At 42.9% G+C, this 19,825-nt stretch overlaps 2 protein-coding genes across 5 annotated transcripts in view; both read right to left on the minus strand.

Annotated features, from left to right (window-relative positions):
* Window positions 1-19,825, minus strand: part of CDC42EP3 (CDC42 effector protein 3) — a 70,309-nt gene that overhangs the window by 24,438 nt on the left and 26,046 nt on the right. Inside the window, exons 1-2 of one of the 4 annotated variants that reach the window (XM_050951335.1) lie at window positions 7,138-7,158; window positions 2,780-4,872 (exon numbers count right to left, since the gene is read on the minus strand). The exons of 1 other annotated variant lie outside the window; for it this stretch is intronic. In XM_050951335.1, the coding sequence (XP_050807292.1) occupies window positions 3,813-4,583 (771 nt within the window). In that variant the 5' untranslated portion in view covers window positions 4,584-4,872; window positions 7,138-7,158 and the 3' untranslated portion in view covers window positions 2,780-3,812. Of the gene's footprint in view, window positions 1-2,779; window positions 4,873-5,046; window positions 5,068-7,137; window positions 7,159-19,825 lie in introns of those variants that run through there. 2 more of the 4 variants (XM_050951336.1, XM_050951334.1) reach the window with 2 other exon arrangements.
* Window positions 3,813-4,583, minus strand: LOC127050051 (cdc42 effector protein 3-like). The gene has a single exon (XM_050951587.1). It carries the CDS (start codon window positions 4,581-4,583, stop codon window positions 3,813-3,815), a length of 771 nt encoding a protein of 256 aa, XP_050807544.1.

Genomic DNA, 19,825 nt, shown 5'->3' on the forward strand with positions numbered 1-19,825 from the left:
AAGTATGGGTGGTGGTACATGCACTCTCCCCACCTAGTCCCACAGAGTTCCCCATACAAATGTAATACAGCTGCAGAGTTCCTGTTCCCTGTTTGTCCTGCAGGAGATGATCAGATAGTCCATTTTATTCAGTCCTTGCTTGGGGCAACTCCCGTTGAATCTTAAAATTGTACAAAAGGAAAAACATGGGTTTAAAAGAAAATCCTCAGAATTCAATCCATCATCAGTGCTAAGGGAGTCAAAGGCAAAAGGCCGGCCTCAATTGCTCCTCAGGCTAATTTTTGAAAACTGGCCAATAGGGAAGAGAATAGCCCAATCTCATTCTTGAACTATAATCCTTTTGAAGATTTTCCCCTCAGTCAGCTCAGGGAAGAATGCCCCTCCATAATGGAAGGCTGAATAGGCTCATGGAGTCCTTTATCCAACTGGGAGTTGGATAAAATAAAAAAAGAGCAAGTAAAAAATCATTTAGAAAAGTTAGATGCCTGCAAGTCACCAGGGCCTGATGAACTACATCCTAGAATACTCAAGGAGTTAATAGAGGAGGTATCTGAGCCTCTAGCTATTATCTTTGGGAAATCATGGGAGACGGGGGAGATTCCAGAAGACTGGAAAAGGGCAAATATAGTGCCCATCTATAAAAAGGGAAATAAAAACAACCCAGGAAACTACAGACCAGTTAGTTTAACTTCTGTGCCAGCGAAGATAATGGAGCAAGTAATTAAAGAAATCATCTGCAAACACTTGGAAGGTGGTATGGTGATAGGGAATAGCCAGCATGGATTTGTAAAGAACAAATCGTGTCAAACTAATCTGATAGCATTCTTTGATAGGATAACGAGCCTTGTGGATAAGGGAGAAGCGGTGGATGTGATATACCTAGACTTTAGTAAGGCATTTGATACGGTCGCGCATGATATTCTTATAGATAAACTAGGAAAGTACAATTTAGATGGGGCTACTATAAGGTGGGTGCATAACTGGCTGGATAACCGTACTCAGAGAGTAGTTATTAATGGCTCCCAATCCTGCTGGAAAGGTATAACAAGTGGGCTTCCGCAGGGGTCTGTTTTGGGACCGGCTCTGTTCAATATCTTCATCAACGATTTAGATGTTGGCATAGAAAGTATGCTTATTAAGTTTGCGGATGATACCAAACTGGGAGGGATTGCAACTGCTTTGGAGGACAGGGTCAAAATTCAAAATGATCTGGACAAATTGGAGAAATGGTCTGAGGTAAACAGGATGAATAAAGATCAATAAAGATAAATGCAATGTGCTCCATTTAGAAAGGAACAATCAGTTTCACACATACAGAATGGGAAGAGACTGTCTAGGAAGGAGTATGGCAGAAAGAGATTTAGGGGTCATAGTGGACCACAAGCTTAATATGAGTCAACAGTGTGATACTGTTGCAAAAAAAGCAAACGTGATTCTGGGATGCATTAACAGGTGTGTTGTAAACAAGACACGAGAAGTCATTCTTCCGCTTTACTCTGCGCTGGTTAGGCCTCAACTGGAGTATTGTGTCCAGTTCTGGGCACCGCATTTCAAGAAAGATGTGGAGAAATTGGAGACGGTCCAGAGAAGAGCAACAAGAATGATTAAAGGTCTTGAGAACATGACCTATGAAGGAAGGCTGAAACAATTGGGTTTGTTTAGTTTGGAAAAGAGAAGACTGAGAGGGGACATGATAGCAGTTTTCAGGTATCTAAAAGGGTGTCATCAGGAGGAGGGAGAAAACTTGTTCACCTTAGCCTCCAATGATAGAACAAGAAGCAATGGGCTTAAACTGCAGCAAGGGAGATTTAGGTTGGACATTAGGAAAAAGTTCCTGTCAGGGTAATTGAACACTGGAATAGATTGCCTAGGGAAGTCGTGGAATCTCCATCTCTGGAGATATTTAAGAGTAGGTTAGATAAATGTCTATTAGGGATGGTCTAGACAGTATTTGGTCCTGCCATGAGGGCAGGGGACTGGACTCAATGACCAACTCGAGGTCCCTTCCAGTCCTAGAGAGTCTATGAGTCTATAGGGCCTAACTGAAGTCCAACAATTGGTCTAGGCAGAGTTTGATTCCATGCAGTAGTAACTAGAACGAGTTTAAGCCACCACCACCCACCCACAAAAACTCCCCAGAAAGTATTTTTGCACAATTTTGGTTTCTATGCTCTCTCCCTGCCACAATTTTTTTCCTCTCACACACACCCCACCCCCCAAGCCAGAATCCCTGCAGCACCATATCCCCAAACTCAAACCCCTACAGGGGGGCTGGGCCTTGCAATGTCTTCAAAAGAAAAAACTTTATTGGCTGTGTCTGTACTGGAGGAATCCTCCTCATCTGAACTGCTCTGGCCCTTTTATCCAGCACAAAGGGAGCTAGGTGGAGGATAGAACCTCACCCCTCAGCTGCAATTAAAAACTCTTTTCATCTGCATTAGTTTTCTTTTAATTAGCTTAGAAAGACTTGACCTTTTAGTAAAACTTCTATCTACTTTTAACTTTGGAGAGACTAACATTTAATTAAGATAATGGGGCTGACTCTGTCTCCTGCATGACTCATTTTCCACTAATGTTGCTCTATGCAGTGGACAATCAGCCCTCAGGTTGCCAATCCTCCAGGATTATCCTGGAGTCTCCAGGAATTAAAAATTAATCTTTAATTAGAGAAGTCATGTGATGAAAACTCCAGGATACACTCATCCAAAACTGACAAACCTAAATCAGGCCCAATATTTCATGTCAGAGCTATGTATTTAATCACAAAGAGACAAGGGAATTTAAACATTTATTCTTTATTGTATTGCTCAGAGTATCTACGCAATTTATGTATGTAGTGTAGTTAAGGATCCACATTTCCCAAAACATCACACTGCAGCACAGTTTCTTTACACACTGTGAGTAATCAGTGCGTTCTTTAAAAGGTGACAATCAGTTGCAAGTTTAAGCATTTCTGGTAGTAAATGAAGGAAAAAGCTAAGTTATCAATACATATTTTTTCACACTCAAAAACACAGTTTACAAAGGACCGCCAATGGTGAAGCAACTACTTTGATGATACTCTATCTGTAAATGTAGACTCTGCAGTAAAAAAAAAAAAAAAAAAAAAAAAAAGCCAAATAAGCATAAAAATATATATTTTAACTCTTAAAATAATTTAAACACAGTAATATTTTGCTTGTGTTACCTGTGTTTACAACGTATTGTCTTTGATCTGATCTATAGATATAGGGCCAGATCTTTAGCACCTGTGGCTCTGACCCATATTTAAACTGAATCACCCCAAGTCGTTCATATGTGAACACAGAGCAACTGTTTAATATTGAAGAACTAGTTACAGTGCAGCTAAAAGAAATAGTAGTAATTTAAACAATTTAAGATTCTAGAAAGAATCTTAGATGTAACACAATGTTGAAATAGTTAATATTTATTCTTCACCTCATAAGTCTCTAGTTGATGCTTACAGATTGATTACTCAAAAGCCACTGAAGGTCAGTTAAGCTAAGGTCACAAGTTGCATTATTATCCCCAAACAACATTTCTTAATTTTTTGATAACTAATACTGGTATCTGAAATATATTTGTATGGTTGCTGAAAACTTTTATTAAAATGTATCCTCCTGCTACGAGATATTTACCATACTAAAAAAACCCCCAAAACAAAAAAACATGAAAAACATAAAAAAATATTTTTAAAGATTTTTAGAAAACTCAAACAACTGCTAATACAGCTGATCTTTTAATATATATATTCTTCAGTTTGTTTTTTTTTAAATGTATCATTTACAAAGAGGCAAAAAAGTACAACAGTCCTAGGATTTATTTTTGTCCATTACATTGAGGACTTCATCCAGAAGTGAGGGTCCCAGGTCAAGCTGCAAAGAAAGAAGCGAGCCTGCAAGATCTGACAAGGATTCTTCTGACTTAGTCTCTGCCTTGGTTAGTTCACATGAGAGATGACTGTCATCAAGTAAGTCAACTGTTTGCCAATCAGTGCACTGTTCAGAAAGGCTGGATGAATGACTCTCTCTGCCATTAGTATAATGCGATCCAGAACCATTTGGCTCCCATAGAATGTCATCTTTGTACATTTCCCCATTCTCCAACTGTTTGCTTTTCTCCTGCAATTTTTCTTCCATTACTGGCTCACAACTAAGCCTTGGATTCTTTGATGGCCCAAAAGAGTCCCGCTTCGAATTAAATGTCACTGGTGACAATAAGGGCAACACAAGGGCTTGAGAACCACCAATGGCAGGAAGCGAGATGGCATTTTTGAGCACGGGTGAAGGAGTTTCTGTAAACATGGAGTCACAGGTGCTGTTTGCCCTTAAGAACTCATTATGTCCACCAAACTGACCAACTCTTGGTGTTCCCTCGTTCCCAGGTAACAGCTCATAATTTCCTTGCAGAAATGAGATGTCTCCAAAAACATCATGTTGTCCCTCTTTCCCAATGTGTATGGTGTGGCGAAAGTCTCCGAGTGGTGGACTGATCATATCAGGAGACAAAATATCCCTTAATTTGAATTTCTTCCCTTTCTTAGTATTGGCAGCTTTCAGGTAGATGGGTGTCTTAGCTGGCATTTTGTTTGCAGATTTTGAAGTGGTTTGTTTTATAAGGGATGAAAAAAAACCAAAAACCACTTATAAGAATTAGCGATTCTTCTCCAGCAGACTTTCAATGTTATCGTTGTCGCATTATTGACTTGGACTCTTCTCACACACAAGGTCCATTTCTTCTGGGAAAGAAAATCTGGGAATTAAGAGAGCTGAAGAACCCCAACGTAGAGCCTTCCAAGTTTAAGCATACAACCGTCCTTCAGGTGAGGATTTAGTGACCAAGTACTCTGTTACTTCCAAAACCTGAGAAAACCTGTATGGGAAACAAAGCAGGTTATTAGCTTACTCTTCATGGTTCACTCAGCCTTGCTTTTACAAAAACGATTAGTAATGGTACTGACAGTTCCAGCCTACAGATTAGCTTTATGATGTTGCTTCCCTTCATTAAGCAGGATAAAAGGCTTTAGTCTAATAAGGGCTAGCTAACCTCTTCCTGACTTCATAGTTTTTTGAAGTCAGAGTTCCTTAGACACGGTTCCTGAGCACAGTTCACTTGGTAAACTCACTATCTCTGTTTCTCTCTCACTCTGTCAGTCATCTTCAATCTGTAGAGGTAGTGATGATATTCAAAGGTTTCTACATTGACATTTAAAAGAAAAAACCCTCAAACTTTTTAAACAAAACCCCACACACTTTAACACAGAGGCCTATTCACATTACGATATAGACAGGTCTGAGAAAGTTCAAAGTTAGACTTGTACAGCCAAAATTTTCAAAAAATGGTATCGAAGGCACCACTGTAAGCTCTCTAGTGTAGCCACTCTAAGTCGATGGGAGAGAGGTCACCTGTTGGCAACTCCAGCCCCAATGAGTGGCAGTAGCTATGTTGGCGTGAGAAACTCTCCCACCGACATAGCGGTGTCTATACCAACACTTACATCGGCATAAGTTACTATGCTCAGGAAGGTGGCTAATTCACACCCATGAGTGACATAACTATGACAACTTAAGATGTAGTGTAGCCATGGAGCCTAGCTTTAGGTTCCTAACCCCATACTGAAGCATCTAAATAAGATACCTGATTTTCAAGAACGTTAGGCACCCATCACCTTTCACTGCCTCCCACCCCCAAGAAAAGGAAAGAGTCAGATCATTTATTTAGAAGTGTAAGTGTAGGCCCTCTTTTGCTTCCCCAAAAGGTCAAAATTTTAGCAAGTTATGCACAACTGAAAAGATCTTAGAATGGAAACTCCCACCTCAGCCTTAACTATAGTTGTCATCAACACTTCAATTATAATTAAGTTCAAAAAATTGCACATTTGAAACAAAATCACAGCACATAAGGAAGTGCAGAAAGTGTTTAAAAACATATTCCAGGTTAAAGCCTACTGAAGCCAATAGAATTAGGCTACAGGTTCTAACAGCAACATTAATTCAGTCAGGCTGCATACTATCTGCAGTCCATTAGATTTATTTACTAAAATGAGCATTAGAAATAAAGCTATACAGTTAAGAACAGAAAACATCATTTATGTGCAAGGTGGTCAAGTTCACTTTAATATTTTTTATTTCTTGGCTTTCTGGGTGTGATTTTAAAGCCAGTCCTCTAGTTTTTACAGGCAAAATTTTACATCCACAATTAGCTGCGTCTAGTATTCATTCAGGAAGGAGCAAAATTGTGGGAGTAATTCACTGTTGGTGCCAAACTCCACAAGCAAGACTGGCCCAGCTTGAAAGTCAGCCCTCTGCAAGATTTACCTTTTTGACTTATTGCGATTCAGTTTCCTAGTGTGCACTTTTAGGAACTAAGTGCCTAGTTAAAAACTCTTAGCCAGTGACTTCTAACATGCACTGGAAAAGTGACCTTCATATCCCTCCCTTGGCTTCCCTTTCTCCATCATATAAAATGTCAGCTACGTGTCCTCCTTTCCAAGGAACTTTATGACCCTTCCTCACCCAACCTCGTCTCTCATTCAGGATGATTGGCCATGATGCCAGCCTCTACAGCCCTGCTGTAACAAGACTAAGGGAGCGGATCTGTGATAGCAGAGCTGAAGAGAACTCCTGGAGCTGCTGCAGGGCCTGGGACAATGCATCCCTGCAGGCAGAGGCAAAGTAGGTATTTGTGGATCCCTGGGCCAGAGCAAGTGGGGCCCCTTCCCTATCCCTTCCACCTGCATTCCCCCCCGGCGCTCCTGCAGGGGAGGAGTGGGGTTGGGCTATAGGGGCTTCCCCCACTCCCCGGCAGGAGCACCGGGCGGACAGAGCAGGGCAAGCCAATGCGGGGACACCCATTTTGCTGGTGCTCTTGGACATAGGCCCCATTGGCCCGTGGCTAATCCGCCACTGCCTGCAGACACAAGGTAGGGGTGAAGGAAAGGAAGACCTCCCCAGTCCTAGTGGAGCAGACCAGAGACCCCTGGCCAAGGCTGTGAGGAGGAGAATAACAGTAACGATCCTCCCTCCAGCCATGGTGGAGACCATCGAGTGCAGTGGCTGAATGGCTCAGTCCACAGGCAGGAACTGTTCAGGAACACCCCATGGCCACACGCTCATCCTCCCTTCTGGCAGTCCTGACCTGGGGGTGGGGGTCTCTGCTCTGCTAGGCCATGACCACATAACGTCCTGCACCTTGTGCCTCAATGTCTTGGGCCCCTACTGTTGGCGCTAGTAGCCCCCTGCAGCCCCACTGTTGGCATTGTTCTATCCATACCCGCCCCCCATTTTACAGCAACTGTAAAAATAAAGATAGTTAAAAAATTCTTAACGGTGAAAAATGCAATATTAATATTTGAGATAAAAGTCCTGGATTCTGCCAAAGCTATACATAGCACCATATGGTCCTGGTCCATCACTAAGGCACAATAAATAGGTAAAATAAATAGATAAAAAGGGTACAAATAAACTTAATAAAAAAAGATGAAAAGGATCGCCTTCAAATTAAAAATAAAACAACAACAAAAATCCCTCCCCGGCATACTTTGAATAGAGATGAGGCCTGAGACATTTCAGCCCCAATGACCCATTTTCAGTATTTGATTCATTTATAACCCTGTTTTCACTCAAGCAGTTTTACCTTCTATTCTTTGCTACCAAGCAAAGATTTATAATGCTGTCTCAGATTCCTTTCAGCAGTCTCATCAACCCAGTACACAGTCAGCATAAGCCTCCCTCAAGTAGCCTAAAATTTTCAATGGGTGCCTCAGTTTATACCCCAGCCAGCACATCACAAACAGTTACAAGCTAGTTTTTGAGGACTAGGGCTACTAGACAGAGGTAAATACATAAGGTAAAGGCAGATTCTCATCTCCATCCCCAGCAAGGCCAGAGGAAATTCCCTGGTGAGATGGGATTTCTATTAGAGCAGTGGTTTTCAACCTGGGGCCCACAGACTATATCTAAGATTTCCAAAGGTGTCCGCAAATGAAAAAACTTTGAAAACCACTGTATTAGTGATCTCTTTTGGGGGCTCCATCTTTCAAATTTATGTCTGGTTAATAGGTGTTAGCACTGTTCTACATACAAAGTTGTGCGGATCTTGTTAAACTGGTGCATCACCACACCTTTAGTTCCACCAGTGCAACTTTTGGGTTCAGACCAAGCCTTAAATCTGAAGTCTCACCACCAAACTGCTCGGAGGAAAGAGATGCCTCCTGCAAGGGAGAGGGTCTCCACTATTTTGCCCCTCTACGCTTGGAGCCTTCTCTCCTCTGATTAACTCCAGTCCCTACCTCTGTTGCTGCTCAGAGCTTTCCAAAGCAGAAGCAATAAACATTTGACATCTTCAGTTTCACTGCTGCTCACAGGGTTCTGAACAGCAGCAGTCAAAAGTGACCAGAACCATGTTAACTTCACTCTGATGCTGCTTGGCAAAGCTAAAAGCAATGAATCAGTGCATCTGTCAACTCAGCAAAATGACACTGCATTGAGCCTGCATCAGTTTACATTTCGGAGGTGCTCTTAATTTACATAGGAGTTAGAAACATACAAAATAATCTTCAACTCTGCAGAATTTAACAGGACAATTTCTGTTACTTGCCTCGTCGATTTGTCTCTTAGTCACCAGACGAATGTATTTTTCAAGCCCTGACAAGACACTCTGTCCTGAATTTAAAAAAACAAGGAGATGCATTAGGTACTAGAATGGCATTCAGATATTCTCCTGTTTGTCAACACTAACAAGAATATGCATTGATAAGGTCCTCAATTAGCACAATGGCAAACTCTCTTGAAAAGCTGGACGCTCAAAATACATACAGAATATATTTTATGCTGCTTACAAAGCCAAAGGCCAATAGAGTAATCATGTAAGACAGAAAGGGGTTCTACAGAAAATGCAAACCAGATCAGAGGCTCTGGTGCAGCTACAACCCACGGCTGGCCAATCATGGCTTAAGTCAGGGCAAACTAGTCAGTACAGTGTAGACAAGCCCTTAAGCAGCACTGATATACTTAATTAAGAACTTACCATCTCTTATCTTTGAAATCCCATCTAGATTTCTGTATCTGTAACAGGCAGCACGCCCTGGAAAATATGAGAGAAGGACATATATGTCTGTTTCCTGGAAAAGACCCCTTAACTTCTGTGTTTATATAGTCCCAAATCCCTTCTGAGTAGCTCCAACCAAATCAGTTGGTACTGTTTAGCTCTTTTGTTGCTCCGTGCTAAAGAGTTTGCATTCTTTTGATTCAGGCCACAGATTTAATTACTCCATTAAAGATTCAGGCCAATTCACACACCAGTTCAGTTCAAGTGATTTACCCTAACTCTGCTCAACCCAGCCCTTTTAGATTAAATTTACCCATTCTGTCCCAGTTTAACTCAAAAGAAACTGTAAACAAAAAAAGAAAAACAAACCACACCTCCTGTGCACCACTGGACATATATTTGTCATTAACAGGGAATGCATGGAAAGCCTCAAATATTTGATGTCACAGTGAGCTGAAGGGAGTATAAAAGGAACTGGTTCATTTTCAGGAACACTTTCCTCTCCACTTCTCTTCCCAAAGGTGTGAAACACTTTTTATATGGATTCTGTCCCTAAATGTTTTCATTTCCTCTAGTTAGATTCCCTCAATTTAACGAAACGTTAGATGAAAAGTATGCCAGCAATGTTTAGACAGGTGGTGAAGATAGCTGAACTGCAAGGATAGGCTAGAAAAGATGGAACTTAGAGCCCCTGACTCTAGATATCTTTCATTCCTCCTATGTCTGTTCTCCCCACAGAGTCCCCTCTCATGTTGAAGATGAAAATAAATATCAAACTTTTGGAAAAATCATTCAGCTATTTGCATCTTTAACTCTTGCAGCCTTTCCCCCGTGGAAAAACCCCTCACACAAATCAAACCCCACTGGATAAAAACATCTTAGTTGCTTCTACTAAAATGCACAACAATGAGATAAAGTTGCCATTATAATGGTCATACTAAAATTTCAGTTACCCACCCCACTGAAATGGATGGGGTAATTGACACATCTAGGAGCTATTATTTTAGTCTTTCAATCAGCAATCTTAAAACAGCCTTGCGCTTACTGACACTTGAAAGGATCTCTCTGAAATCAGAAGAGTGTCGCACAATGCCTGTTCTCATCTCTCTGGCCACTGGTTTGAACTCTACTGCCCTGTTCTCAGGTGACCAACTGTCAGCCCCATCCCATACATTCCTTTGCAAATTTGGAAGTCCCCTTCCTGTTTGCTTGGTGACGTGTGCAGTGGACTCGGCGCATCTTTCCAGGTGTCCATGCCTGCTCCATACAATCCCCCGCTTGGAGCAATGCTGAGCTGCTAGACCTCATTGGCATTTGGGGATTGGAGGCAGTGCAGTCACAGCTGCGCTCCAGCCATAGGAATTATGATACCTCTGGACAGATTTCTAGATGCATGATAGGAAAGGGCCACGACCTGGGCACACTACAGTGCAGGGTCAAAGTGAAGGAGCTGCGGAATACCTACCACAAGGCGTGGGATGCAAACCGCCGCTCTGGTACTGCGCCCACGAGCTGCCGGTTCTACAAAGAGCTGGATGCGATACTTGATGGTAACCCCACCTCCACTGCAAAGTCCCCTGTGGATACTTCTTTGGCTCACGTTGCAGTTGAGAGTGGATCGAGCCAGGAGGAGGGGGATGAAGAGAGGGAGGGGAAACCAGAGGCAGAGGATGACTCAGAGGCCAGAGATGCATGCAGTCAGGAGCTCTTTTCTACCCCGGAGGAGCCTCGCCAGTCACAGCAGTCGGCTCCTGGCAAAGCGCAAACAGGAGAGAAGGCCCCTGATAAGTGGATCTGATTTTGGGAATTGCTGAAGCGAGTTGTTGGGGGCAGGAGGGTTGCAGAAAGCAGGCTTGTCTCCCACTTCATGCCTAGTTTGAGCGGCGGGACAGGCTGTTGATACACTCCCTCGCTTCACGGGAATCTCCCTCAGAGACCTCCAGGAAACTCTTGTGGAGACACTGGGCAATCTGCTCTCGCAGGTTCCTCAGCCCCATTAACAGTAACTTTCCTGTGCCACTGTGTGTGTGTGGGTGGAACCATTGCTGCACACAGGTGAGCCACATATGGGGCCAGGGTGGAAGCCGCAGGCTTGGAGAAGACCCTCCATTGATTCCCTGCTCACCCTCAGCAGCGAGGTATCTTCCATAATGACTACCTCCTGTGGAAAGTGTGGGGACAGGAATGATTATCAGCACCCCCCTACAGTGCTGGCTCTCCCCATGTGCCCAAGAGCCACATGCCGTGTACAGCAGGCTCCAGGAACGGTGATTTACCCTGCCCCTGCGGCTACTCACCATTTTGGGGGTCTTGTAACTTATGTGCGCTTGCTTGGGGTCATCCCCCTCCCTGCTGATGAATTTTTTCGTTTGACTCTCTCCCTTGGTTGTCTTTCAATAAAAGAATTGTGTTTGTTTGAAAGCAGCCTTTATTCTATTAAGTGAAAGCAAAAAGAGCACTGCAAAGCAACATACAATTAGGTTAAGGCCCTTTCTTGCATTATGTGCACCAATCACCTCCTAGCATTACAAGCACGCAATCCCGAGCATAGCAACAAATATTAGTGGCTCTCAGCTTCAAATTGCTGCCTCAAAGCATCCCTGATCCTTATGGCCCCACACTGTGCCCCTCTAATAGCCCTGGTCGCTGGTTGTTCAAACTCAGCCTCCAGGCACTGAGCTTCTGCGGTCCAGCCCTGAATGAAGCTTTCACCCTTCCTTTCATAAATATTATGGAGCGTACAGCTATAAGCATAGGAATATTGTCATAGGTCATGCCCAGCTTCCCATACAGGCATCATCAGCAGGCTTTTAAACAGCCAAATGCACACTCCACAGTCATTCTGCACTTGCTCAGCCTGTTGTTGAACAGCCTTTGCTGTTGTCCAGTTGCCCAGTGTATGCCTTCATAAGCCACGGCATTAAGGGGTAGGCAGGGTCTCCCAGGATCACAATAGGCATTTCGACTTCCCCTACGGTGATCTTCGGGTCCAGGAAGAAGCTTCTTGAACAGGCTAGTGTTCCAAAAGATGTGTGCGTCATGCACCTTTCTGGACCAGCCTGCGTTCATGCTTGTGAAATGCCTACAGTTATCCACAAGCGCCTGGAGAACCATTAAGAAATACCCCTTGTGATTAACGTACTCAGTGGCTAGGTGGTCTGGTGCCAGAATTGGAACATGACTGCCATCTATCACCCCTCCGCAGTTAGGTAAGCCCATCTGTGCAAAACTATCCACAATCTCACACATATTGCCCAGGGTCATGGTCTTTCAAAGCAGGATGCGATTAATGGTCCTGGACGCTTCCATCAACATGACTCCAACAGTCGACTTTCCCACTCCAAACTGGTTAGCAGCCAATCAGTAGCAGTCTGGAGTAGCAATTGCCATGCGCTTTTCCAATGACAGGGCAGCTCTCATTCTCATGTCCTTACGCTTCAGGGCTGGGGTGAGCTCATCACACAGTCCCATGAATGTGGCTTTCCTCATCCAAAAGTACTGCAGCCACTGCTCGTCATCCCAGACGCGCATCACAATGTGATCCCACCACTCAGTGCTTGTTTCTCTGAGCCCAAATGCGGTGTTCCACTGTGGTCAGCGCCTCTGTGAATGCCACAAGTGTTCTATCATAGCTACTACATGTGGCAAGATCAATGACGCATTCCTCTTGCCTTTCTAGTTTAAGGAATAAATACACTGCCACTCGTGACATGTTGGTCAGTGCAAACAGCATACTGGTCAACAGCTTGGGATCTATTCCTGCAGCCAGAAAGAGGCAGGGCAGGGTGCAAAGTACACAAACCGTTGAAAGATGGTGCCAAATGCAGACAGAAGCACAGGGATTGCTGGGATTTGAAGCAATGCATCACGGGGCATTAGGACAAGACCCAGGATGCCCTGCAACCCCTTCCGCCTTCCCGCAAGTTTTAGCAGCAAAAGAGAAAGAGGTGCTCTGTGGGATAGCTGCCTAGAGTGCACGGCTCCAAATAGCGCCGCAAGTGTCAACATGCTATTGTGTGGACAGCTGTTCGTGTGAACACACAACAGTGGTTTTCCTTCGGCACTCTCTGAGTGACGCTCTAACTTTTCCAGTCTAGACATGCCCTAAGTGACTATACAACAGAGGGGGTGTACTGCTTTAACCTTAAGTGACTACACAAGGTGCAAGGTAGCACGAATTAAGCTTTTGTCTTCATTAAAAAAAATTTACCAAAAAGAAGTCCTACTGTTGCTGACACTCCTTGAGCTCCAGCACTGTTAGGTCTTGTCTAGAAACAGAAGTTGCGTGGGTTTAACTAAAGGTGTGATGTTACAGCAATTTAGTTAAACCAATGCTGTTTTGTGGGGCGACATGCCACAACAGTTAAATCTGGCCTCTCTTGGTTTAGGCTTGCCTCACAAAGTTGCATCAAGCAACTCTGTGGAACATTACACCTTTAATTAAACCAGTGCAACTTTGTGTACAAATGAGGCCTTAGTACATTAGAGTAGCTCTAAAGTAGGTGCTGCGGCAGCCATTTTCAGCACAGTGTTGATTAGACTTGCTGTGATACTGAAAATGGCTGCTGAAGCCCGAGAGCTATCTGTGCTTGGGCCTCTGAAAGTTGCTCTCACGGGGGAGCTGAAGGATCAGCACAGTGACAATTAAAAATAAATCCTTAGTTTAGATCAGTGTTTCCCAACTGGTGGGTCAGGACTCCTGGGGAACATGAATGGCTGTCCTGGTGGTCATGAGGTGTTGAAAATTTTATTCCAGTCTAAAGCAAAGAAAAAATCTTGCTCCCTGCACACCTTATCAAGAGCCAGTATTCTCTATCATTCTCTCAAAACTCTTGCATAGATCAATGACATATTTTACTCTTACTTTTATAGTAAATGTAAGGGGACCAAGTCTTTCTTTTTTAAAGCTTCAAATAAGTGATTAGCAACCTGAAAAAAGACTTAGAAACATGGGTGTTGAGAAAGTTTCAAGGCCCAAGTACACACTTTGTATAGGTATAAGTGACAAAACAAAAAGTAAGGCAATGGAAAACAAGACAATTTGTACGGACCCTATTCATGGGTAAGAGTGAACCTCCTCTCTGTGTTGTAGGTCTTCCCTTCCCCAAAGACTAAAGTAGAAAAGATATATCACCATGGGTGGGAAGGTGGTGAAGTTTTGCACTGAATTAAAAACTTTGCTCTCACGCAGACGTCAATGAGTAGGCCTACACAGCAATTGGGAGGTGTGATTCCCAGCATGGGTAGACAGACTCAAGCTAGCTCAGCTTGAACTAACACACTAAAAACAGCAGTGCAGACACTGCGGCACTTGCTTGCACTCGACAGCTCTCGCTAGCCCTGGGTTCAAGTTCAGGTGGGTAGTCCGAGCTCTCACTAATGTTGCACCATCCACACTGCTATTTTTAGCATGAGTCTGTTTACCTGTGCTGAGAATCACACCTCCCAGCTGCAGTGTAGACAAGCCCAATAAGGCTTTTGAGCAAAACCAAGCTCTTTTACTTGAATTCTGCATTGTTTCCCCAAATATGACTTTATAAATCATCCATGCACAATTCAATACTGGTTGTTGTTGAATTTAAAATTATTCTTCATTTTTGTTTTAGATCATCATATGGAAGAGAACCCAACAGAATGAAAACAAAATGTTAAAAAATGGGCCCAATCTTGCTTTCCCAACGCATGATTTCAATGAGAGTTACATGTGAGAGCAACACCGGACTGGGGTTACTGCATGTTGGGTGGTCCATTTTTCATACAAGTGAAAGACACATGTCAGACACTACCTTTCTAGCTGGGGCATGTCATTGTCACCTATCACTTGCCTCTGACTTTGCTGATATGAATACACCATGCCAGAGAGTAATGCAATTCTTGCTGCTTCCTTTTGGAATCTGTTTGCTGACAGTAAACACGACTTGGTAAAGAGTCCTCCACAGGAGTCATGTCTCATTAACTTATATGTCCGATATATAATGTACCTGGTATATCTTTTTCTGGAAAGAACCACTTAAATATTTATGCTCCGAGTACGTGGTATTGCTTTGAAAAACAGTTATGCTTCAGATACTGCTTTGCAAAAGCAGCCTTATTTCAAATAGTTAAATATGCTAGGATCTTATTCTATGTTTGGCAAGAACAATAAGGTACAAAGAATGAAATACTAGAGTGTGGCAGCAGCATCACTATAATTAAGACTGGAACTAGCTCATTAACAGCTGATTTTTCTAAAGCTCTAGAATCTACAGGCTCTCTCAGACTGTCTTGGAAAACTAAGTACATTTTGAGGGTCTGATGTAGGATCAGTGGCCCAAACTGGAGGTTATTGGAGCAACTGGTTCCTGAGATGCAGCCCCCTAAAAATCTGTTTTTTATAAAAAAGTGTATGAATTCCATGTGAGCCCATGTACTATGGCACTGATCATTCCCAAACTTACCACACCAGCTTGAGACTGATCTTAGCTAGTGTCCATCAACCACTGTCCCTCTGGGGGAGCAGTATTTCAAAAGTTACACAGGGTAAAAGTTACATCTCACAGTGTGGCTCTGGTCAACTTGATAAACCAGAATTTGCACATGTTCAGCATGAGTTCTGTCAAGACAGCTTTGCAGGCAGCCTGGAATTAAGGTAGTGGTCTAGGACTGAATCTAAGCAGCACCTAGCTGCGAGCTTTCTAAGAGTATATTACTTTCTGCCTGCATTCTGTAGGGTCTCCTTCTGGAATTTTTGTCCCGAGAACAAAGCTTAAACTCTGGTAAAAGCTGACACTTCAAAGTGCTCCAATATCCACATGAATACCTAGATTTTACTTTTGAAGTACTGTCAAGGAAAATTGCATTAAACAACAGATGGAGGATGAAAGTCTGGTAAACAGCAGCGTAATGTAATCATGACATGCTCCTCACCCATCTCCTGAAGAATAGGATTGAATGTGATAAGAGGAAAGCAAGTAGTTGTGTCTCATCTATATTAACAGGAAAGGTCATGAGGTTGCCAAATCAGGTTATAATAAGTAATTTTTGGCTTGTTTTTGTGGCATGGGGCAGTTGTTTTCATGCAGTTGTGTGGCCTGCATTTATTCCTGCTTGCCTGTGGGGAAGCTTTGAAACAACAGCAACCCCCCCCCCAAACAAACAAACTGCCCCTCTCCCCCTTTTTTGAGGTTTTCACAAGTTTTTTTGAGGCCAATCAGGCTTGGTTTTAGGTGGCACAGGTCCCAAACACTCTGCAAAGGTCTCTCTCACATGGGAAGGAACATGGGGCCCCACAGAGACAGTCTTCCAATCCCATAAATTCCAGAAACTTCTTGTGAGGGCATCAGCCTCTCTGTGCTGCTTCTCTGGTCCAAGCCGAAAGAAATTCATGTGGCCAATTGGGGAAAAATACCATGGAGTGACTGGGATGGAGCCACCCTGGATCCACCAGATACCTTCTGGCTGCAGAGTACACTTAGGTTTTGATTTATACTGCAGCAGTCACTGTAAAAATTTCCACACGTTGCTCTGACAGAGCATTTCTAAAACTGATCTACAACACTCCTACTATATTAAATCTTGTGCCTCTTTTAAGCGTAAACTGCCAAGAATAATCATGCCAAGTTGCGCAGACACATAACTTGAGGAACAAATATTCCTTGTGAATTAGAACAAGACCAAACCCATAAATTTTTATTTTTAATCCAAGGCAGAATTTGAACCTGAAGGTGAAAGACTCACACAGTAGCCCACTGTAGGTAAGCCCTCTGATATCAGATTTATTGTATTTTCTCTTTCATGTCCTCCTCCACCACACACATTCTATGATTCTTTGTTCATACAGAAAAATATACTTAGTAAAGTCAACAAAAATCTTTCCAGAGGAAACTGTCATTATATATAAACTAGATTATTGGATAATTAATAATAAACTTCACTGTACATCTCTCTCTCTCTCTCACACACACACACACACACACAATTATTAACACCTTTCCAGATAGCTTGATTGTACAAGTTTGACTGTCACAAGAATACTAATAAACTCATGGTTTCTATGTGTTACTATAAGGACTCTGGATAGTTGCTGAATTTTCTTTTCCAGAACCCAATGAAATTTTTTGAAAATACTGTGGGATTTACTTTTATGTAAACTTACTCAAAATACAAGAATACTGATCATTTGGTATTTTTGAGTAGTTTTAAATGAATGATTTATTTACCTAAAAAAAAAAATAAAAATAAAAATAAATAATTCCCCAATCTTTAGCTTTTTACCACCCACGAGAGTGCAACATTCACCATTCTATAGAGATGGTCTAATCCTCCCATATCACTTGTTTCCCTCACAGTCCAATGTTGAGGACCAAACAAAGTTAAATATTTAATTAAAAAATGAACTTATAGGCCTTTCTAAATCCTGCAGCTGTACTCTCGTAGAATGCCCTTTCAAACAATTCAAAACACTCTGAGCACAGCACATTAGAAGTAAAGCTTTTACTAGCAGCACAGCAGTTAGCATTTATACAACGTTCACTGGATTTCAAAAATTAACCTTCCTAAATTCACACCTCTCAAAGCTACTGTTTCAGTGAGCTTAACTCAGGAAGTCAGCATTTCAGTGGGTCACATCTGGAAAAATTTCTATGCGAACAGAAAGACTAAAAACCTCATTTTAAAATGAAAGTTAAACTTGCAATATACAAATATTGAGAATACCAAAAATCCAGAGAGACCCTTGATCTGCACTATACTTTGGCTCTTCCAACATGTGTACTTCAAGTGTCTTTACTTATTATTTCAGTAATACGTATAGACTGGTGTGTTTTTATTGCTTGATTAAACCAATCTTAACACTATTCTGGTGGAATGCCCTTCATACTTGAGGATATTTACTTCTCCCATGTGGGAGAAGATATGAAAAGCTTTCTTGTGTGTTTTTTCCATGTATTGGAGCACTGCTGTTGGACTTTCCATTGTAAGTCCCTAATTTCATAATTGCTTAGCAATAATTATTTGCTCCCCGATGAAACTTGGCATACAAAGTCTCAGGGCACAAAAATGTTTTATCAATTTTGAAACTACCTTAGTTCATATTAAATATTGTACACCGCACAGTGCTAAAGTAACAAGTGTCTCTTAACAGGAAATACATTGTATGCTCTAGCTTCCCCAAGTATTTTGTTGGTACGTTTTACAATTAAATGTTAGGTGTAAATAATGTTAGGGTTAGCAGCTGCTTCTCGACTACTGTGCATAGAGGGACACTTTTCCAAACTCATTTTGCTAGCTTGAAAGACAAATGAAGTTCCTTTGGGGTCCTTAGGCCCATTTCTGATTTCACTCAGTTAGAAGTAACTGTTGAAACCAATGAAATTACATCAATGTATAACTGGTGTAAGTTAAATTAAAATCACGCCTCGTTTTCCTTTCACTCCAATTAAAGCAGGCTGGACCCTTAAGATGTTGATGTGTTATGTAACTCCACATCATCCAGTGCACTTTTGCAAAAGCAAACAATAATTTTAATGTTACTGCTGCTCCTGCAAGTAGTGGGCCTGGTCCTCTTGCACAATTTTAACTCTAGTGACTTGGACGGAGTTTTTCCTGACTCCCACAAGGATAATGACATTACAAGTATGTTCCCAAGAGGGGCAGTGCAGTGACTGACTGAGCATGCATCAAATTTACCATGTGCTTACTAGGGGGATGCTACAGACAGCAACAGCAGAAGCACAGACACAATCCATACAGATAGGTTTGTCCTACAGGAAAGAGGGAAAATTTGGCATATTTTATAGAATCATCGATTCCAAGGCCAGAAGGGACCATTGTGATCATCCAGTCTGACTTCCTGTATAGCACAGGCCATAGAGCTTGACCAAAATAATTCCCACAGCAGTTTTTTTAAAGAAACATCCAATCCTGATTTAAAAATTGTCAGTGGTGAAGAATCAACCACAACCCTTGGAACGTTGTTCCAATGGTTAATTACTCTCTGTAAAAAAATTTACACTTCCTCCAGTCTGAATTTGTCTAGCTTCAACTTCCAGCCATTGGATTGTGTTTCTCTGCTAGACTGAAGAACCCATTAGTAAATATTTGCTCCCCAAGTAGATACTTATAGACTGTAATCAAATCACCCCATAACCTCCTCTTTGCTAAACTAAATAGTGTCAAAGAGCTCGATCTGTTACCATAAGGCAGGGGTTGGGCAAACTACGGCCTGTGGGCCAGATCTGGCACATCAGGGCTTTGGATCCAACCCACAGGATTGCCACCCCCATGGCGCCATGTGCCGCTCCTGGAAATGGTCAGCACCACGTCCCTGTAGCCCCTGGGGGAGGGGAGGGAGCAGAGGGTTCTGTCTGCTGCCCTCGCCTGCAGGCACCATCTCTTGCAGTTCCCACTGGCTGGGAATGGGGAACCGCAGCCAATGGGAGCTTTGGAGGAGGTACCTGCAGGCGAGGGCAGTGCACAGAGCACTCTGCCTCTCCCTCCCCCAGGGGCCACAGAGACTTGGTGCTGGCTGCTTCTGGGAGCAGCACGGGGCCAGGATAGGCAGGGAGCCAGACCTGGCCCCGGTGCGTGCCACTGCCACCCCTGAGCCGCTCCAGGTAAGTGGCACTGGGCCAGAGTCCGCACCCCAAACTCCTCCTGCAACCCGCACTCCAACCCCCTCCTACACCCCTTGTCCTGAGATCCTTCCTGCACACTGCAGCCCCTCCCACACCCTGCACTCCCAGGCCCAGCCCTACATTCATGGCCCTGCATGCAATTTCCCCACTCAGATGTGGTCCTT

Source organism: Gopherus flavomarginatus, chromosome 4 (genome assembly GCF_025201925.1).
Source record: "Gopherus flavomarginatus isolate rGopFla2 chromosome 4, rGopFla2.mat.asm, whole genome shotgun sequence".
In the NCBI taxonomy this organism is placed as follows: Eukaryota; Metazoa; Chordata; order Testudines; family Testudinidae; genus Gopherus; species Gopherus flavomarginatus.